This window comes from Coregonus lavaretus (assembly GCF_964263955.1).
Source record: "Coregonus lavaretus genome assembly, chromosome: 2".
NCBI lineage: Eukaryota > Metazoa > Chordata > Actinopteri > Salmoniformes > Salmonidae > Coregonus > Coregonus lavaretus.
Window position 1 is genome coordinate 21,585,227 of NC_139989.1, and position 23,355 is coordinate 21,608,581.

The following is a 23,355-nucleotide window of genomic DNA, read 5'->3' on the forward strand; positions in this document are numbered from 1 at the left end:
CCAAGTAAAGTCCCCCCGGCCAAACCCTCCCCTAACCCGGACGACGCTGTGCCAATTGTGTGCCGCCCTATGGGACTCCCGATCACGGCTGGTTGTGATACAGCCCGAGATCGAACCTGGGTCTGTAGTGATGCCTCTAGCACTGCGATGCAGGGAGGAGGATTATTTAAAATACTGTTGCAACAGCAGAACACACACAGACACACACACACACCATAACAGTGCATACTGACCTGGACTATTTGCATGAAGTAGAACTGTATGAGTGACCGATCAAGGAAATCCCCAGAGAAATATCCATCCTCTTTAAGCACCTAGAATAACTTAATCCAAAACTGCACGTTCTCCTTGCGAAGTATACCCCAGAAGCTTTTGATTCTTTGATTGTGATTGCTTGATCTATAGAAAACAGTCCCATGAAAGGCAAATTCATCAGTGACATTCCTCCGTAAAAACTTTTCCATTTGATCCACAGCAACATTTTCTGTTCCATAGTCAAATCGGATTCTTCTTGAACACCCACGTCGACTTTTCACAGCTTTAATGAAATATGAAGCGATTACCTTGGGGTTACTATTGGTAGAATAAATCTTCAGACAAATTACATTGCGGGAAAAGCCATCGATACATCCATTTATGCAAAGTCTGTAAGGTTTCAATTGGTCATAGCCGTCAACATGCCAAAGGAAATTCGGACCCGGATTGGTGTACCTTCGTCGGCATAGCCATCTTGCTCTGCGGTAGGTCACACCGACTGGGTCAAGAATGTTCAGTTGTAGCATAACCGTTTCCCTCTTCACGACAAATCCATGATGAATACATTTAAGATGCATCATTCTGCAGCCAAGCATTTGACATGAGGCTTTGATTTCCCTCAGTATGTAGCATGCGGCATCCACTACACTACATCGGAATTGTGTTTTCTCCGTTATAGGTGGTTCCTTCTCAGTACATTTTGTAAAGTCTTGTGGCGTATAATGACCCCATGCTGAGAACGTAGCTCTGCCAATATTTCATGCTGCTGGAAATACAGATGAAAGTACAATGCTACAAGATCTGCTAAATCCATCTCCACCTTTCACACACAACTGAACTGATGCACAAATGGCATGCTCAAACGGAGGGGAAGTGATGCACTATGTCAAGTGCCTTTTCCCCAAATGTTTCATAAGGCCTGATAGGCTACCAAATTATGAAGACATGATAGATTCGAGAGGCAAGGCCATGGACGTGGTCTGCTTCCTCCATGGTAGGGATGTTGGTGAAGGCATCATTGACGTTTTTATAAATGAAAAGGTACGATTAAAAATGTAGCATGTTGTATAGGTATTTTCATAATGCTTTAGGTTTTTCATAAAGCCGTTGGCAATTGATGACTCCGCAAATCATGACTGCTAGGCTAATTTGATCAGCAACGCCAACATAGGGCCTAAAGCATTAGCATCCTTTTAAAAGTCAACAAGGCCGTTTTTTTAATAACCCTTTTCTAACAATTTGCTTCTCACATATACTTGACAGATTGATGCAGAAACCATAATGTCATTGGATGACGAAGCTTTAGCCAGCTATATTCCTGCCCTTGGTGACAGTGGCCCTACGTAGGCACTGTGAGACCACAAGAACACAGCAAGGAAGTAGAAAAAGAAAGATGGACCTCTTGGAGGTACTTAAAATGTGGACCAAAGGAAAGTCTAGAGAGGACTCCAGTGAAGATTAACAAGTGGAACAGGAACGAAGCAAAAGACTAACTGTGGGAAACAAGAATGCAGTCAGGAACACTCGAGCCATTGTGTTGGGATGCATGCACAACGGCAAACAGGTTAGGACCAGAAGTGGTGGAGGAACCAGGAAACTCTCAGTGTCAAAAGACAGAATACTATGGGGTAAAACAAATTGGTAAAGAGTAGTTTCTCCCCGACAGCCATTCCACTAAAAAGCCAGAAAGCGAATTCTCCTTCAAAGTCTGGGACTTCAAAGAGAAAGAGATGCCTCTTGGCAAGAATGTTGGTGATCTACAGTATATGAGGCAACAAAAATGGGTAAATTAAGATTTTACAACTGAGGAAATAGATCATTATAGTAACACATCTGATGACAATGAGGAATCAAGTCGTTCGGAGGCAGGAAAAGGAGAATTCTGCAGGTGAGGAAGATGCTTCTGTAGAAGAGGCTTTTGTGGATGAAGAAGAGGTTTCTGCAAGTGGAGAGGAGGCTTCTGAAGATGAAGAAGAGGTTACTATGGGTGGAGAAGAGGCTTCTACAGGTCCTATATCTTCTGAACCATATGTAATATCTGATTTTGAGAGAGACACCATTTCTGCTGCAGTGTCTGGACGTGAGTATGACGAAGATGCAGCTAGATGTTCTTTCGAGAATAGGCAGCCATTCCATCCCAACTGAGGGAAACATGGAAGAAGCCATACTCCAGGTGGCCCATCAGCAGTTGATCCAAGAACCCAAGTATGCCCTGGACATGATGGCCACCACTGCCCGAACCACTATGAAGACCGCTCTAGCAAGTGTAGCTGACATACAACATATGTACAGTATTCAGTGAACAAGCCCACCATCAAGAAGGTATGCAGCTCAAAATCCCTCAATGCAGTTTCTGAAGCTGTTTGTCAGATCACTGGACAGTGAGAGGCTGACTATTTTTGCGTTTTGTCACTGGCTCAGGTGTGGTGTGTGTCAACAACATCTGAGTTGAATTCATGGTCCTGAAAGGACTTAAACCCTGTTGCAGGTGTGGCCCATACCTGTGGGCCACACCTGCAAGTGCCAAGTACCTACATAAACTACACAGAGTTCTACCATGAGTTCTGCAACGTCTTTGATGTGCAAGCCCTACACGTGGGCTATTTCCTTTTTGGTGTGGCTTAATGTTCTACAATAGCACGTTTTACATTTCGGTAACTTAGCTGACTGGCACTGTTATTCTTCCTATATGCACAATAACCAAATGTTAAGTTACATTGATGGAGGCTAAACCAGGCAAAACGGTTAAAATCCTGGTTTCGAACACTGTCAACGTTGAAAGAGTGTATGTCTGAATAATATGCCAGTATAGTTAGGAGGTACTGCCTTTTTTTGTTAAATTAAAAACAACCTCTATGTGCAGTGGACATTCTTCTTCATACAAGGATGGAAATACATGTTTTTTTCTGACACTTTTGTAAAGTTGTGTTTTTGCTAGTGTCTGTTGTCATTGCACAGCCTGCACACTGCCACTTTCCATGGACTCCATAACACCAGCGGCTATTTACTTTGTGTGTTTGGGATCAGTTTGAATGTGATATCTTACTATATCTTATTAGTACAGTAAACAGGAACGGGTTATTCCTTTTTGGTAATTTATTCCATCAGTGCACTGGGTGTGACCTGCAGATGGCATTATTGAGTCATGCCTTCAGGTCATATAGATAATGACATTCCAACATACCATAGTACTCTATTACATTTAAGTAGGGACAAGGCTACATAGTCATAGGCCTACACTTCACCACTGCTGGAGGGAATACATAGCCATCCTTGATTGTGAGCTAGAATTAAATGTTGAATTAAATTTGTGCGACACAAGAGGTAAACAATGGTTTTCCATCAATAGAATCAATGTAGGGAGGTAACGTGATATGAAAAGGGAATCGCTTAGACCACACTTACCAGTATAACTAGTTATCTCACGCATTCTGGCAGAGAAGTAGCATATGTGAGCGCTTTAACATTAGCCTAAACGTCCAGTTAAAGTATCCATCACCAATGAATAAATGAACTTTGGAGATAATAGGCTAGTTTATGCTGATCGGGAACAACATTAGCCTACCATAATCGCCATAACTTCTGACCACAACCACACGACTGCTGACCAGAACTACTGACCACAACCCCACAACTTCTGACCACAACCACATAACTACTGACCATAATTACTGACCACAACCACACAACTGCTGACCACAACCACATAACTACTGACCACAACCGCATAACTACTGACCACAACCACACAACTACTGACCACAACTACTGACCACAACCACACAACTACTGACCACAAGCACACAACTACTGACCACAATTACTTAAGTACTGACCACAACTACTGACCACAACCACACCACTACTGACCACAACCATACAACTACTGACTTCATAACTACTGACCACATAACTACTGACCACAACAACACAACTACTGACCACAACCACACCACTACTGACCACAACCATACAACTACTGACCTCATAACTACTGACCACATAACTACTGACCACAACAACACAACTACTGACCACAACTACTGACCAAAACTCCTGACCACAACTACTGACCACAACTACTGACCACAACCACATAACTATTGACCACACAACTACAGACCACAACTATTGACCACAACCACACAACTACTGACCACAACTACTGGGCGGCAGGTAGCTTAGTGGTTAAGAGCGTTGTGCCAGTAACCGAAAAGTCGCTGGTTCTAATCCCCGGGCCGACTAGGTGAAAAATCTGTCGATGTGCCCGTCGCTCTAGATAAGAACGTCTGCTAAATGACTACAAAAAAAAAGTGGTGCAGTGGTCTAAGGCACTGCATCGCAGTGCTAGCTGCGCCACTACAGATCCTGGTTCGAATCCAGGCTCTGTCGTAGCCGGCCGCGACCGGGAGACCCGTGGGGTCTTTGGCCCAGCGTAGGGGAGGGAATGGCTGGCAGGGATGTAGAGCATGGTGTGTGCAACGCCAGGGTTGGGGGTTTGATTCCCACGGGGGGCCAGTGTTTATTTTATTTTTTATAATAATAATTTGTATGCACTCACTAACTGTAAGTAGCTCTGGATAAGAGCGTCTGCTAAATGACTAAAATGTAAAAATGTACTGACCACATAACTATTGACCACACAACTACAGACCACAACTACTGACCACAACAATGCAACTACTCACCACAACCAAAAAACGACTGACCACAATGACTCACCGTACTGACCACAACTTCTGATGAAAACTACTGACCTCAATTACTGACCACAACCACACAACTACTGACCACAACTACTGACCACACAACTACTAAACCACACAACTACTGACCAAAACTACTGACCTCAATTATTGACCACAACCACACATATATTGACCACACAACTACTGACCACAACTACTGACTATAAAACTACTGACCACTACTAACCACAACTGCTGATCACAACCACAAAACTACTGACCACAAATACTGACCACAACTACTGAACCACACACCTACTTACCAAAACTACTGACCACTATTGACCACAACTACTGACCACTACTGACTAGGGATGGGGATTTGAAATGATTTCACAATTTAAATAATATATTTAAAGTGAAACTTTTTAACTTCTTCCACTACCACAAAAATAATTTTAAAGAGCTTTAGCAAGCCTCACAACTTTACTTGTAAAGTTACCATCTAGTTTTCTTAGCAAATGTATTGAAAATGAAATACAGACATATCTAATTTACATCAATAAATGTTAGCATCACCTTTGGCAGCAATTACAGCTGTGAGTCTTTCTGGTCTCTAAGAGCTTTGCACACCTGGATTGTACAATATTTGCCCATTATTCTTTTAAAAAGTCTTCAAGCTCTGTCAAGTTGGTTGTTGATCATTGCTAGAAAGTCATTGTCTTGCCATTGATTTTCAAGCCGATTTAAGTCTGAACTGTAACATTCACTGTCTTCATGGTAAGCAACTCCAGTGTAGATTTGTGTCCAGTGTAGCCCTGTGTGTTAGGATATTGTCCTGCTGAAAGGTGAATTTGTCTCCCAGGGTCTGTTGGAAAGAAGACTGAACCAGGTTTTCCTCTAGGATTTTGCCTGTGCTTAGCTGTATTCCATTAATTTTTATCCAAAAACACTCCCAAGTCCTTGCCGATGACAAGCATACCCATAACATGATGCAGCCATCACCATGCTTGAAAATATGTAGAGTGGTACTCAGTGATGTGTTGTGTTGGATTTGCCCCAAACATTACATTTTTTTGTATCACTGGCCTACCAGACACCCCCACAGCCCTCTTGGGCTTCAGGAAAGTGACCGTAAAAGTAAAAAAAAAAACAACAACATTGAAAGTATGAGGGGATATCAGTGAAAAATGCCGTGGTCAAGGCTACAACAGCGCCAGTGCAATGAATGGCGCTTACTCAGGTGTTCAAAAGTGCATATCAGACCGAGAGCCTAATGCTTCTTAGGTAGTTCTTTATGAGTTTTAGTTTAGAAAACGATCTCTCCACAGAAGCGACAGTTACAGGGATGGTAAAAACAGCTTGATTGCCATAGCAACATCAGGGAAACTGGGCAGAAGGGAGCTGTGCTTCAAATACAGCAGTTCTGTAAGATCTTTAATTGAGCCTCTCATTCTCCTTAATTGCTGGCCTCAACACGTTACAGAAAGAGATAAACTGTATAGGATGCTCTGGGGACAGGTCGTCTGGATACTGGACAGCCAATAAATTGGCATATGCAAACAAATCAAATCAAACTTTATTTGTCACATAAGCCGAATACAACAGGTGTAGACATTACCGTGAAATGCTTACTTACAAGCCCTTAACCAACAATGCAGTTCAAGAAAGAGTCAAGAATGGCCTTTTCCCCTTTATTCAGATTACAACCTCTCACTTTCCGTTATTTGAAAAGGAAATCATCTCCCAAATATCACTATTTCTAAAACAAGCCATAGAAAGTTGGTTGCAATTTCAATTTAATCCTCCAGAAACGACAGAACAAATAATGCAACAAATATTGTGGTTAAATTCAAATATACTAATTGATAAAAAACATTTTTTTTTGACAAAATGTTTTTAAAAGGTATAATCTTCGTAAATGATATCATCGGTAGGACTGGTGGTGATATGTCGCACATGCAGCTAACAAAAACATATGGAAATGTCTGCTCTACCCAAAATTACAACCAAATAATTGCAGCATTACCGCAAAAATGGAAGAGGAAAGTGGAAGGAGGAAAAAGTAAGGAACTTGTCTGTCGGCCTTGCATTAAAGAACATAATTGGTTAAAGAAAATTGTGATAAATAAAAAAGTATACCAGTTTCATTTAAGGACCAAAGGTTTGACAGCCGTCCCATATAGATTGCAAAATAGTTGGGAAGAGAATTCTGACGTACCGATTCCATGGCATAGTGTTTATGAACTGATATGCAAAACGACGCTGGATTCAAAACTTAGAATTTTTCAATTTAAATTATTATATACAATTCTTGCTACCAATATAATGTTATTTATATGGGGGATACAATCTTCCCAGCTCTGCAGATTTTGCTGCGAAGAGACAGAATCATTAGATCATTTGTTTTGGTACTGTCCATTTGTAGCTTGTTTTTGGCAATATTTACCTGGCGTCATAGTCAATCGATCAATAATATAATAATACTTTTAGCAAAAATATATTTTCAATTTACAATCTGTAGAAACAATGAGAATAGAAAGGTTCAGAACTTTTGTAAAACATCACAGTACAGTTGAAAAATATATGGCAAATAGAAATCCAATATGGATGGTGTTAAGAGATAGATGGGTGGTGTTGAATGAAGTTGAAGGATGGGACTAATAACAACTAACAACAACTAATAACAACAAGAAAACTAATAATGTAACAACAAGAAAACTAATAATGTAAAGCATACTGTGTCCAATAATAAGTACATAGGTTATAGGTTGAGAGCTTTTGTGAAAGAGCACAGTTAGAAAGATATGGCATATAGAAGCAAACCGGATGGACATCATGAAAATGATCGGAGAGGTTGCGGGTAGAGGAAATTCAGAAGTAAAAAAAAAATATATATAATTGCTGTAAAATTGACTGTGTCCATAAAATGTATATAGAATGTATAAGGTGGAAGTAGAGGCCTAAGCATTGTTGTTCACTAGTTTACTCCAATTAGGGAAGGGGTGGTGGGGTTGGAAAGTAATAAAGGGAAATATATATTTTTTAAGGATTTGTATATGTGTATGTACAGTGAGGGAAAAAAGTATTTGATCCCCTGCTGATTTTGTACGTTTGTTCACTGACAAAGACATGATCAGTCTATAATTTTAATGGCAGGTTTATTTGAACAGTGATTGACAGAATAACAACAACAAAAATCCAGAAAAACGCATGTCAAAAATGTTATGAATTGATTTGCATTTTAATGAGGGAAATAAGTATTTGACCCCTCTGCAAAACATGACTTAGTACTTGGTGGCAAAACCCTTGTTGGAAATCACAGAGGTCAGACGTTTCTTGTAGTTGGCCACCAGGTTTGCACACATCTCAGGAGGGATTTTGTTCCACTCCTCTTTGCAGATCTTCTCCAAGTCATTAAGGTTTCGAGGCTGACGTTTGCCAACTCGAACCTTCAGCTCCCTCCACAGATTTTCTATGGGATTAAGGTCTGGAGACTGGCTAGGCCACTCCAGGACCATAATGTGCTTCTTCTTGAGCCACTCATTTGTTGCCTTGGCCGTGTGTTTTGGGTCATTGTCATGCTGGAATACCCATCCACGACCCATTTTCAATGCCCTGGCTGAGGGAAGGAGGTTCTCACCCAAGATTTGACGGTACATGGCCCCGTCCATCGTCCCTTTGATGCGGTGAAGTTGTCCTGTCTCCTTGGCAGAAAAACACCCCGAAAGCATAATGTTTCCACCTCCATGTTTGACGGTGGGGATGGTGTTCTTGGGGTCATAGGCAGCATTCCTCCTCCTCCAAACACGGCGAGTTGAGTTGATGCCAAAGAGCTCCATTTTGGTCTCATCTGACCACAACACTTTCACCCAGTTCTCCTCTGAATCATTCAGATGTTCATTGGCAAACTTCAGACGGCCCTGTATATGTGCTTTCTTGAGCAGGGGGACCTTGCGGGCGCTGCGGGATTTTAGTCCTTCACGGCATAGTGTGTTACCAATTGTTTTCTTGGTGACTATGGTCCCAGCTGCCTTGAGATCATTGACAAGATCCTCCCGTGTAGTTCTGGGCTGATTCCTCACCATTCTCATGATCATTGCAACTCCACGAGGTGAGATCTTGCATGGAGCCCCAGGCCGAGGTAGATTGACAGTTATTTTGTGTTTCTTCCATTAGCGAATAATCGCACCAACTGTTGTCACCTTCTCACCAAGCTGCTTGGAGATGGTCTTGTAGCCCATTCCAGCCTCGTGTAGGTCTACAATCTTGTCCCTGACATCCTTGGAGAGCTCTTTGGTCTTGGCCATGGTGGAGAGTTTGGAATTTGATTGATTGATTGCTTCTGTGGACAGGTGTCTTTTATACAGGTAACAAACTGAGATTAGGAGCACTCCCTTTAAGAGTGTGCTCCTAATCTCAGCTCGTTACCTGTATAAAACACACCTGGGAGCCAGAAATCTTTCTGATTGAGAGGGGGTCAAATACTTATTTCCATAATTAAAATGCAAGTCAATTTATAACATTTTTGAGATGCGTTTTTCTGGATTTTTTTGTTGTTATTCTGTCTCTCACTGTTCAAGTAAACCTATCATTAAAATTATAGACTGATCATTTCTTTGTCAGTGGGCAAACGTACAAAATCAGCAGGGGATCAAATACTTTTTTCCCTCACTGTATATGTATGTATGTATGTATGTATGTATGTATGTATATACAGTGGGGAGAACAAATCTTTGATACACTGCCGATTTTGCAGGTTTTCCTACTTACAAAGCATGTAGAGGTCTGTAATATTTATCATAGGTACACTTCAACTGTGAGAGACGGAATCAAACAAAAATCCAGAAAATCACATTGTATGATTTTTAAGTAATTAATTTGCATTTTATTGCATGACATAAGTATTTGATCACCTACCAACCAGTAAGAATTCCGGCTCTCACAGACCTGTTAGTTTTTCTTTAAGAAGCTCTCCTGTTCTCCACTCATTACCTGTATTAACTGCACATGTTTGAACTCGTTACCTGTATAAAAGACACCTGTCCACACACTCAATCAAACAGACTCCAAACTCTCCACAATGGCCAAGACCAGAGAGCTGTGTAAGGACATCAGGGATAAAATTGTAGACCTGCACAAGGCTGGGATGGGCTACAGGACAATAGGCAAGCAGCTTGGTGAGAAGGCAACAACTGTTGGCGCAATTATTAGAAAATGGAAGAAGTTCAAGATGACAGTCAATCACCCTCGGTCTGGGGCTCCATGCAAGATCTCACCTCGTGGGGCATCAATGATCATGAGGAAGGTGAGGGATCAGCCCAGAACTACACGGCAGGACCTGGTCAATGACCTGAAGAGAGCTGGGACCACAGTCTCAAAGACAACCATTAGTAACACACTACGCCGTCATGGATTAAAATCCTGCAGCGCACGCAAGGTCCCCCTGCTCAAGCCAGCGCATGTCCAGGCCCGTCTGAAGTTTTCCAATGACCATCTGGATGATCGAGAGGAGGAATGGGAGAAGGTCATGTGGTCTGATGAGACAAAAATAGAGCTTTTTGGTCTAAACTCCACTCTCCATGTTTGGAGGAAGAAGAAGGATGAATACAACCCCAAGAACACCATCCCAACCGTGAAGCATGGAGGTGGAAACATCATTCTTTGGGGATGCTTTTCTGCAAAGGGGACAGGACGACTGCACCGTATTGAGGGGAGGATGGATGGGGCCATGTATTGCGAGATCTTGGCCAACAACCTCCTTCCCTCAGTAAGAGCATTGAAGATGGGTCGTGGCTGGGTCTTCCAGCATGACAACGACCCGAAACACACAGCCAGTGCAACTAAGGAGTGGCTCCGTAAGAAGCATCTCAAGGTCCTGGAGTGGCCTAGCCAGTCTCCAGACCTGAACCCAATAGAAAATCTTTGGAGGGAGCTGAAAGTCCGTATTGCCCAGCGACAGCCCCGAAACCTGATGGATCTTGAGAAGGTCTGTATGGAGGAGTGGGCCAAAATCCCTGCTGCAGTGTGTGCAAACCTGGTCAAGACCTACAGGAAACGTATGATCTTTGTAATTGCAAACAAAGGTTTCTGTACCAAATATTAAGTTCTGCTTTTCTGATGTATCAAATACTTATGTCATGCAATAAAATGCAAATTAATTACTTAAAAATCATACAATGTGAATTTCTGGATTTTTGTTTTAGATTCCGTCTCTCACAGTTGAAGTGTACCTATGATAAAAATTACAGACCTCTACATGCTTTGTAAGTAGGAAAACCTGCAAAATCGGCAGTGTATCAAATACTTGTTCTCCCCACTGTATATATATATATATATATTTGTGAGAGAAAAAAAACATATGGGGGATTGGAAGTGAGGCAGACAATTACATTGATGGAAGTTACAATCTATCTGCAATATTAAAGCTGATCTACCCAAAAGCAGTGTAAAAACAAATGGGAGGGTGTCAATGTTAATAGTCCGGGTGGCCATTTTATTAATTGTTCAGCAGTCTTAAGGCTTGGGGGTAGAAGCTGTTAAGGAGCCTTTTGGTCCTAGACTTGGTGCTCCGGTACCACTTGCCGTGCGGTAGCAGAGAGAACAGTCTATGACTTGGGTGATTGGAGTCTTTGACCATGTTTTGGGCTTTCCTCTGACACCGCCTAGTATATACAGTGGGGGAAAAAGTATTTAGTCAGCCACCAATTGTGCAAGTTCTCCCACTTAAAAAGATGAGAGAGGTCTGTAATTTTCATCATAGGTACACGTCAACTATGACAGACAAAATGAGAAAAAAAATCCAGAAAATCACCTTGTAGGATTTTTAATGAATTTATTAGCAAATTATGGTGGAAAATAAGTATTTGGTCAATAACAAAAGTTTCTCAATACTTTGTTATATACCCTTTGTTGGCAATGACACAGGTCAAACGTTTTCTGTAAGTCTTCACAAGGTTTTTCACACACTGTTGCTGGTATTTTGGCCCATTCCTCCATGCAGCTCTCCTCTAGAGCAGTGATGTTTTGGGTCTGTCGCTGGGCAACACGGACTTTGTGGTTGGGATCATTGTCATGCTGAAAGACCCAGCCACGTTTCATCTTCAATGCCCTTGCTGATGGAAGGAGGTTTTCACTCAAAATCTCATGATACATGGCCCCATTCATTCTTTCCTTTACACGGATCAGTCGTCCTGGTCCCTTTGCAGAAAAACAGCCCCAAAGCCTGATGTTTCCACCCCCATGCTTCACAGAGGTATGGTGTTCTTTGGATGCAACTCAGCATTCTTTGTCCTCCAAACACGACGAGTTGAGTTTTTACCAAAAAGTTATATTTTGGTTTCATCTGACCATATGACATTCTCCCAATCCTCTTATGGATCATCCAAATGCACTCTAGCAAACTTCAGACGGGCCTGGACATGTACTGGCTTAAGCAGGGGGACACGTCTGCACTGCAGGATTTGAGTCCCTGGCGGCGTAGTGTGTTACTCATGGTAGGCTTTGTTACTTTGGTCCCAGCTCTCTGCAGGTCATTCACTAGGTCCACCTTTGTGGTTCTGGGATTTTTGCTCACCGTTCTTGTGATCATTTTGACCCCACGGGGTGAAATCTTGCGTGGAGCCCCAGATCTAGGGAGATTATCAGTGGTCTTGTATGTCTTCCATTTCCTAATAATTGCTCCCACAGTTGATTTCTTCAAACCAAGCTGCTTACCTATTGCAGATTCAGTCTTCCCAGCCTGGTGCAGGTCTACAATTTTGTTTCTGGTGTCCTTTGACAGCTCTTTGGCCTTGGCCATAGTGGAGTTTGGAGTGTGACTGTTTGAGGTTGTGGACAGGTGTATTTTATACTGATAACAAGTTCAAACAGGTGCCATTAGTACAGGTAACGAGTGGAGGACAGAGGAGCCTCTTAAAGAAGAAGTTACAGGTCTGTGAGAGCCAGAAATCTTGCTTGTTTGTAGGTGACCAAATACTTATTTTCCACCATAATTTGCAAATAAATTCCTACAATGTGATTTTCTGGAAAAGAAATCTCAATTTGTCTGTCATAGTTGACGTGTACCTATGATGAAAATTACAGGCCTCTCTCATCTTTTTAAGTGGGAGAACTTGCACAATTGGTGGCTGACTAAATACTTTTTCCCCCCACTGTAGGTCCTGGATGGCAGGAAGCTTGGCCCCAGTGATGTACTGGCCCATATGCACTACACTCTGTAGTGCCTTACGGTCAGATGCCGAGCAGTTGCCATACCAGGCGGTGATGCAACCGGTCTGGATGCTCTCGATGGTGCAGCTGTATAACTTTTTGAGGATCTGGGGACCCATGCCAAATCTTTTCAGTCTCCTGAGGGGGAAAAGGTGTTGTCGTGCCCTCTTCACGACTGTCTTGGTGTGTTTGGATCATGATAGTGCGTTGGTGATGTGGACACCAAGGAACTTGAAACTCTCGACCCGCTCCACTACAGCCCCGTTGATGTTAATGGGGGCCTGTTCGGCCCGCATTTTCCTGTAGTCCACGATCAGCTCCTTTTGTCTTGCTCACATTGAGGGAGAGATTGTTGTCCTGGCACCACACTGCCAGGTCTCTGACCTCCTCCCTATAGGCTGTCTTATCGTTGTCTGTGATCAGGCCTACCACTGTTTTGTTGTCAGCAAACTTAATGATGGTGTTGGAGTCGTGTTTGGCCACGCAGTCGTAGGTGAACAGGAAGTACAGGAGGGGATTAAGCACGCACTCCTGAGGGGCCCCAGTGTTGAGGATCAGCGTGGCAGATGTGTTGTTGCCTACCCTTACAACCTTGGGGTGGCCCATCAGGAAGTCCAGGATCCAGTTGCAGAGGGAGGTGTTTAGTCCCAGGGTCCTTAACTTAGTGATGAGCTTTGTGGGCACAATGGTGTTGAACGCTGAATTAACATCATTCTCACATAGGTGTTCCCTTTTGTCCAGGTGGGAAAGATCAGTGTGGAGTGCGATTGAGATTGCGTCATCTGTGGATCTGTTAGGGCGGTATGCGAATTGGAGTGGGTCTAGTGTATCCGGGATGATCCTGTTGATGTGAGCCATGACCAGCCTTTCAAAGCACTTCATGGCTACTGACGTGAGTGCTACAGGGCGGTAATCATTTAGGCAGGTTACCTTCGCTTCCTTGGGCACAGGGACTATGGTGGTCTGCTTGAAACATGTAGGTATTACAGACTCGGTCAGGGAGATGTTGAAAATGTCAGTGAAGACACTTGCCAGTTGGTCCGCGCATGCTTGGAGTACACATCCTGGTAATCCATCTGGCCCCGCGGCTTTGTGAATGTTGACCTGTTTAAAGGTCTTGTTCACATCGGCTACCGAGAGCGTTATCACACAGTCGTCCGGAACAGCTGGTGCTCTCATGCATGCTTCAGTGTTGCTTGCCTCGAATCTCGCGTCACTGGGCAGCTCGCAGCTGGGTTTCCCTTTGTAGTCTGTAATAGTTTTCAAGCCCTGCCACATCCGACGAGTGTCAGAGCCGGTGTAGTAGGATTTAATCTTAATCCTGTATTGACGTTTTGCCTGTTTGATGGTTCGTCTGAGGGTGTAGCGGGATTTCTCATAAGCGTCTGGATTAGTGTCCTGCTCCTTGAAAGCGGCAGCTCTAGCCTTTAGTTCAATGCGAATGTTGCCTGTAATCCATGGCTTGTGGTTGGGATATGTACGTACGGTCACTGTGGCGACGACGTCGTCGATGCACTTATTGATGAAGCCGATGACTGAGGTGGTATACTCCTCAATGCCATTGGATAAATCCCGGAACATATTTCAGTCTGTGCTAGCAAAACAGTGCATCCGTGTCATCTGACCACTTCCGTATTGAGCGAGTCACTGGTACTTCCTGCTTTAGTTTTTGCTTGTAAGCAGGAATCAGGAGGATATAATTATGGTCAGATTTGCCAATTGGAGGGCGAGGGAGAGCTTTGTATGCGTCTCTGTGTGTGGAGTAAAGTTGGTCTAGAGTTGTTTTTCCTCTTGTTGCACATGTGACATGCTGGTAGAAATGAGGTAAAACGGATTTAAGTTTGCCTGCATTAAAGTCCCCGGCCACTAGGAGCAACTTTAATGCAGGCAAACTTAAATCTGCTTCTGGATGAGCATTTTCTTGTTTGCTTATGGCCTTATTCAGCTTGTTGAGTGTGGTCTTAGTGCCAGCATCAGTTTCTGGTGGTAAATAGACGGCTACGAATAATATAGATGAGAAGTGAAATAATCTGTCTGTAAACAATTGTTTGAAAAATTACTTGTGTCATGCACAAAGTAGATGTCCTAACCGACTTGCCAAAACTATAGTTGTTAACAAGAAATTTGTGGAGTGGTTGAAAAATGAGTTTTAATAACGCCAACCTAAGTGTATGTAAACTTCCGACTTCAACTGTAGGTATTCCTCTTGTCCAGATGGGATAGGGCAATGTGCAGAGTGATGGCGATTGCATCGTCTGTGGATCGATTGGGGCGGTAAGCAAATTGAAGTGGGTCTAGGGTGGCAGGTAAGGTAAAGGTGATACGATCCTTGACTAGTCTCTCAAAGCACTTCATGATGACAGAGGTGAATGCTATGGGGCGATAGTCATTTAGTTCAGTTACCTTTGCTTTCTTAGGTACAGGAACAATGGTGGCCATCTTGAAGCATGTGGGGACAGCAGACTGGGATAGGGAGAGATTGAATATGTCCGTAAACACACCAGCCAGCTGGTCTGCGCATGCTCTGAGGACGCGGCTAGGGATGCCGTCTGGGCCGGCAGCCTTGCGAGGGTTAAGACATTTAAATGTTTTTCTCACGTCGGCCACGGAGAAGGAGAGCCCACAGTCCTTGGTAGCGGGCCGCGTCGATGGCACTGTGTTATCCTCAAAGCGGGTGAAGAAGGTGTTTAGTTTGTCCGGAAGCAAGACATTGGTCTCGGCGACGTGGCTGGTTTTCCTTTTGTAGTCCGTGATTGTCTGTAGACCCTGTCACATACGTCTTGTGTCTGAGCAGTTGAATTGCGACTTCACTTTGTCTCTATACTGACGTTTTGCTTGTTTGATTGCCTTGCAGAGTGAATATCTAGACTGTTAGTATTCTGCCGTATTCCTAGTCACCTTGCCATGGTTAAATGCAGTGGTTTGCGCTTTCAGTTTCGTGCGAATGCTGCCATCTATCCACGGTTTCTGGTTAGGGTAGGTTTTAATAGTCACAGTGGGTACGACATCTCCTATACAGTCGTGGTCAAAAGTTTTGAGAATGACACAAATACTAATTTTCACAAAGTCTGCTGCCTCAGTTTTGATGATGGCAATTTGCATATACTCCAGAATGTCATGAAGAGTGATCAGATGAATTGCAATTAATTGCAAAGTCCCTCTTTGCCATGAAAATGAACTTAATCCCCCAAAAAACATTTCCACTGCATTTCAGCCCTGCCACAAAAGGACCAGCTGACATCATGTCAGTGATTCTCTCGTTAACACAGGTGAGAGTGTTGACGAGGACAAGGCTGGAGATCACTCTGTCATGCTGATTGAGTTAGAATAACAGACTGGAAGCTTTAAAATGAGGGTGGTGCTTGAAATCATTGTTCTTCCTCTGTTAACCATGGTTACCTGCAAGGAAACACGTGCCATCATCATTGCTTTGCACAAAAAGGGCTTCACAGGCAAGGATATTGCTGCTAGTAAGATTGCACCTAAATCAACCATTTTTCGGATCATCAAGAACTTGATTCAGCTGCGGGATCGGGGCACCAGTGCAGAGCTTGCTCAGGCAGGTGTGAGTGCATCTGCACGCACAGTGAGGCGAATACTTTTGGAGGATGGCCTGGGGTCAAGAAGGGCAGCAAAGAAGCCACTTCTCTCCAGGAAAAACATCAGGGACAGACTGATATTCTGCAAAAGGTACAGGGATTGGACTGCTGAGGACTAAGGTAAAGTCATTTTCTCTGATGAATCCCCTTTCCGATTGTTTGGGGCATCCGGAAAACACCTTGTCCGGAGAAGACAAGGTGAGTGCTACCATCAGTCCTGTGTCATGCCAACAGTAAAGCATCCTGAGACCATTCATGTGTGTGTTTGCTTCTCTGCCAAGGGAGTGGGCTGACTCACAATTTTGCCTAAGAACACAACCATGAACAAAGAATGGTACCAACACATCCTCCGAGAGCAACTTCTCCCAACCATCCAATAACAGTTTGGTGATGACCAATGCCTTTTCCAGCATGATGGAGCACCTTGCCATAAGGCAAAAGTGATAACTAAGTGGCTCGGGAACAAAACATCAACATTTTGGGTCCATGGCCAGGAAACTCCCCAGACCTTAATCCCATTGAGAATTTGTGGTCGATCCTCAAGAGGCGGGTGGATAAACAAAAACCCACATATTTTGACAAACTCCAAGCATTGATTATGCAAGAATGGGCCGCCATCAGTCAGGATGTGGCCCAGAAGTGAATTGACAGCATGCCAGGGTGGATTGCAGAGGTATTGAAAAAGAAGGGTCAACACTGCAAATATTGACTCTTTGCATAAACTTAATGTAATTGTCAATAAAAGCCTTTGACACTTATGGAATGCTTGTAATTATACTTCAGTATACCATAGTAACATCTGACAAAAATATCTCATAACACTGAAGCAGCGAACTTTGTGAAGACCAATAATTGTGTCATTCTCAAGACTTTTGACCACGACTGTACACTTCCTGATATACTCAGTTACAGTATTGGTGTATTTGTCTAAATTATTTTTGCAAGCTAGCCGGAACATATCCCAGTCCGTGTGATCAAAACAATCCTGAAGCGTGGCTTCCGATTGGTCAGACCAGCGTTGAATAGTCCTTAGCACGAGTACTTCCTGTTTGAGTTTCTAAATTGAGTCGTGGTCAGATTTGCCAAAAGGAGGGCGGGGGAGGGCCTTGTAAGCATCCCGGAAGTTTGAATAACAATGGTCCAGAGTTTTAGCAGTGCGAGTACTACAGTTGATATGTTGATAGCAGCCTAGTCCTCAAATTTGCTTTGTTAAAATCCACAGCTACAATAAATGCAATCTCAGGATATGTGGTTTCCAGTTTGCATTAAGTCAAGTGAAGGTCTTTGAGGGCCGTCGTGGTATCGTCTTGAGGGGGGATATAAACGGCTGTGGCTATAACAGAGGAAAATTCTCTTGGGAGATAATATGGTTGGCATTTGATTGTGATGTATTCTAGGTCAGGTGAACAAAAGGACTTGAGTTCCTGTATGTTACTACAATTACATCATAAGTCGTTAATCATGAAACACACACCTCCGCCCTTCTGCTTCCCGGAGAAATATATATTCCTATTTGCGTGATGAACTGAGAATCTCTCTGGCTGGACTGATTCCGACAGAGTATCCCGAGAGAGCCATGTTTCTGTGAAACAAAATATGTTACAGGCCCTGATGTCTCTCTGGAAAGAAATCCTTGCCCTGAGCTCATCAACTTTCTTATCCAAAGTAATATACTCGGAAGTGGTGGGTGGTGTACGCGCCTCCTAATTTGTGCCTCTCCTCCGGCAGCAATGTTTTGGGTCGGCCTCTGGAATCAGTTCAATTGCTCTGGGGAGAGCGAACAAAGGATCTGCTTCGGGGAAGTCGTATTGCTGGTCGTAATGCTGGTAGTTCTGGTGAGTTACCGCCGCTCTGATATCCAATAATTCTTCCCGGCTGTATGTAATGACACAAAATATTTCCTGAATTAGTAATGTAAAAAATAATACATAAAAAAACAAAATACCGCAATGTTTCCTAAGAGCTAGTCGCGAGGCCGCCATCTCCGTCGGCGCCATCTCTCAGCTTTTTGTAAAGATATCACGTAGTAGAACTACATAACTGTTGCTCTCCACTTTCTGGAGGACCGAGTTTTTAAATCAGTGGAATTAGAGTATGATAGCTAAGGAGATGGAGACAGTTCTGGCATTTGATTGCAAATATACAGATGGAGTCGAAAAGAGAACACAAAATGCTCCGGATTACATCTTCAAACTAAGGGCAACCATGGCATCCATGACAGAGAGGGAGAAGCGTCCATCCATGTATACGGGTAAGAGAGTCTAGCTAGCTACATTTTCAGATATTACACGTTTCTAATTTTGTCAGAAAGTCGTTTTCATTTCAAGTTAAAGTGTACTGCTAGCTAGCTAACGTTACGTGTATGATCTGTGTAGTAATATTATTCGTATCTCAGAGCCATTTGCATTGCTAGTTATAGCCTAATGTTAGCTAGCTAACATTGAACCTGGTTGGTAAGCTACCTGCAGATTCATGCAGGGTAGTAATGTTATGAGTTGGGATTATGGTTCATTGTTTAGCTAGCTAGCTACATGTCTAAACAAAAGACTCCACTATGCAAGTAACTATTTCAATAGAATGTTTATGATGTCACTGCACCCCTGTTGGAACCCTTTTTTTTAAGAGTGTAACTACAGAAACAACTTCAGAACAATCTGAGATGGTGGGTGTCATGGCTTGCTGAAATGACATGGAACGACTCAACAGACCTAATGTTTATATGTAATGTTATACAGTGATCGGGGGAAGGGAAGGCGAGATAATGACAGATTTTTTATATAAAAAAGAAGCAGCCTAGGCTTGGGCACGCTGGACAGGATATGAATAGATTTAGATCAAAGACAACTGCCCTTGAAAATTGCATATGGAAGATTGCGTAACTCAACAACCATTTTATACATTTTCAGAACAGACTTGGTAAAAACGCTTATCTCCCCATCAAACAGAGCACCACTAGCTTCTCATAATCCAACCCAGAACCTACTAAATTAAAGCAGTAGATTCTAAACAGTGGAGGCTGCTGAGGGGAGGACGGCTCATAATAACGGCTGGAATGGAGTCAATGGTATGGTATCAAACATATGGTTTCCATGTGGTTGATACCATTCCACTGACTCCGTTCCAGCCATTACTATGAGCCGTCCTACCCTCAGCAGCCTCCACTGATTTAAAAGTAAGACATTTGACAATGACAAGCATTAACAATATTATGGGTAGATAGTAATGTCTGGAACGGAGTCAGTGGAATGGATAAGGCCTTAGACCACTAGGCCCTGATAATTAGTGTGTATGCTATCTTCCTTTTTTGTGTTGTTCTGTCTCCACCATGGCATCGGAGAGAGATAATGCGATTCTCCGCAGCTTGGGAGTATTGGGAGACCATAACGGCATTAACCCAGCGGGATGGGCCTCAGCCATTCATGCTAACCATGTTTGTCATCCTCTATCCCACAATGCAACAAAGAACACCGCCTCGTCACGAAGGAGGGTCCTGAACTCCTCAACTCTGGACGCCATCATCGCTAGGAAGTAGCGGGGCAGCTCTGGGGTTGGCTGGGATTTGAGGCGTTATTCATGCAACCCCACGGGGTCCTGCCTTAAATACGGTGATGAGAAATAGATGGTAAAAGGAGTGATAGAACCCCCTTTCTAAATGGGGATCATCCATGCTCAGCGGGATAGAAGAGAGGAGAAAAAGGAAACAAAAGCAGTGGAGAGACAACGTAGCTAACCCCTGCCTATATGGTTTCTTCCTCATGCATTAGGACAGAAATACAAAAATAACATGGAGCCCCTGGTTAACCTAGGATGGGGCCTCTCTCTCAATGGTCCCCTATAGCTACCAAACACAGGTGGTTTGGAACCCTACCTGAGTGAGGGGCCCCTCTCGCTGGGGCTCCTGGAGAGCAGTGCCAACAGACTGGGGAAGGAGACCCAGTTCTTGCAGGTACTTCTGGACACTCCTGCTAAGCTCCACCTCCCCCGTCTTCAGCTTCCTGTCTCCACCATAGCGTGTCAGGGAGGCAGAGGGGGGATCTGGCCTTCGGATGGGAACCTTGCGTAGCTTGGACAGCTCTCTGGAGATCACCTGCTGGGTGGTGGCATCCTGCCATGTCAACCCTAGAGATGGAGTCAATAAAGCGATGTTAAACCATGGTCATATTCATTAGTGTACACCGTAGCAAAATGTTTTGCAATTGTAAATTAAAACAAGCATTTCCTATTGGACAAGTGCAGGCAGTCCCTCCCCGTTTCTGTCCGTTTTCTTCCGTTTGGTGTCTAGTGTATACGACCCAGAATACCAACACATATCATTCCCCTATGTTGATGGAACTCTAGCATCTGACAGTTCGATGTTCAAGGTTGGCCTTGTGTGCCTATAAAAGTAAACACTGTACAGATAAAACACAATTCTATTGGAAAACATTGAGAACCTGAGAGAGCAACAAAACGGAGGGTCATGCAGTCAGTGTACACAGTAGCGTGGAGTTATCTGGCGGTGGCCTGGCTTGGAATCTGATGACAGTGAACCTGAGGAAAAGCAAAGCAATGTATGGCGCCCTCCCAGCGAGTCAACAAGCCCTGCGAGAATGTCACGCTGCGGCCAAACACCACGCCAACATCTCCACTAATTGCCAACACATACTCAGAATGCAAGGCTCCCGGGCAGGGGCATAACATAGCGTTGCCAAGGCCAGACGGAGCTACCCGGGCAAGAAGAGACACAAAACAACATGGCTGCCTGGCCTCATTCCTAAAGAGCCAACAGGAACGTCTGCATTCTACTGCAGAAAAGCACACAGAAATACCACCGATAATGTAATAATGCAGTATCCATCTGCATGGGCCAAGATGGTCAGACATGGAATGCAGTTTTACTGTTAATCTAATAGCATTGACAAATTATTTTAATGAGAAGACTCGTTATTGGAAGGTATGGATGTTATCTATAGACCATAGAATCCATGATATTTCACAATTATTTCAGATATTCTCTCATACAAATGTAGCCCTCGTAGAGGTTCTCTTTTTGAGAGATGTTCATGTACACTGAGTGTACAAAACATTAGGAACACCTTCCTAATATTGAGTTGCACCCTCTTTTGCCTTCAGAACAGCCTCAATTTGTCAGGGTATGGACTCTACAAGGTGTCGAAAGCGTTCCACAGGGATGCTGACCCATGTTGACTCCAATGTTTCCCACATGTCCTTTGGTTGGTGGACCATTCTTGATACACAAGGGAAACTGTTGAGCGTGAAAAACCCAGCAGCATTGCCGTTCTTGGACCCCCCCCCCCCCCCCCCCCCCCCCTTCTAGCTCTGACTCTGCTGATATCTACTTTATTGAGGAATAATGTACTTTCTATGCCTGTGATATGTGGTTGTCCCACCTAGCTATCTTAATATGAATGCACTAACTGTAAGTCGTGTCTGCTAAATGACTAAAATGTAAAAATTTACTCAAACTGGTGCGCCTAGCACCTACTACCATACCCCTTCAAAGGCGCTTAAATCTTTTGTCTTGCCTATTCACCCTCTGAATGGTACACATACACAATTCATGTCTCAATTGTCTCAAGGCTTAAAAATACTTATTTAACCTGTCTCATCCCCTTCATCTAAACTGATTTAAGTGGATTTAACAAGTGAGATCAATGAGAAATCATAGCTTTCACCTGGATTAAACTGCTCAGTCTATGTCATGGAAAGAGCAGGTGTTCCTAATGTTTTTCACACTCAGTGCAGAGGAGAACAATAGGCTAGCAGCCAGCCAGGACAGGAATATTTCACCAAAAGTGTCTACATATGACTTCATTAGATTGGCTACTGATGTATCCCATGATACCTCTGAATAGACCACGGAGCGTATAGGGTAGGTGTTATCGAACGTAACCTGACCGTCAGCCCCAACACAACACATCACAACACATCCTCCCATCTACTGTATGTAGTGCTGTATATAGGGAATAGAGTGCCATTTGGGAATTACCCTAAGTGTTCCATACATTAGTGCAGTAGTAGTTATTATGGGGCAATCAGGACAGATGGGGGGAGAAGCAGGTCCAGTTTAAACCATAAAGGAGCCATAAAATATCCACTGCTTAATTACTCCTAGTTAATGAGTTCAGTGGTGAGAGAAAGTCTGATTGTTGGGGAACAAAAGGCGGATGGCACAGGTTTGATTGACTGTGACACCTTTATCCACAGGCAGAGAGAGAAGTCACTGCTCGCGCCTAAAAAGAGGTGGGAGTTTAACGGACAATCTGGGATTGGTACATAATTTTTTAAACTTAATTCATTGTTGTTCTGTTGTTGTTTGAATCACAGATTGCCCCATTAAATAATTCTAACTCAGGGAGAGATGGAGGCAGGCCTCAACATTTACTGTACATGGTTGGCTGCCTTTAGTAAACTAGCTACCAGCTGATTATACTACAGCTGAGGAGCTAAATATAATGACAATACACCTCTGTCTGGGTCCAGAGAAAGGGCAGGCTCCATCTCCTAGTGCACCAGAGTATTAGCTTGTTGAAACCAGAACAATGTCTTAGGCTAAATGCATCTGTTAATTAGCACCTAGCCATTAGCGCGGCGGCAGCGGA

The 23,355-nt window shown here is 43.5% G+C and overlaps 1 protein-coding gene across 1 annotated transcript in view; it reads right to left on the reverse strand.

The window, feature by feature from the left end:
- The window catches only part of LOC311100424 (receptor-type tyrosine-protein phosphatase N2-like), a gene marked incomplete at both ends in the record, with an annotated part of 320,583 nt that overhangs the window by 209,512 nt on the left and 87,716 nt on the right, over positions 1 to 23,355 (reverse strand). Inside the window, one exon of the mRNA XM_084141339.1 lies at positions 20,622 to 20,872. Coding sequence (XP_083997465.1) covers positions 20,622 to 20,872 — 251 coding nt within the window. The remainder of the gene's footprint in view (positions 1 to 20,621; positions 20,873 to 23,355) is intronic.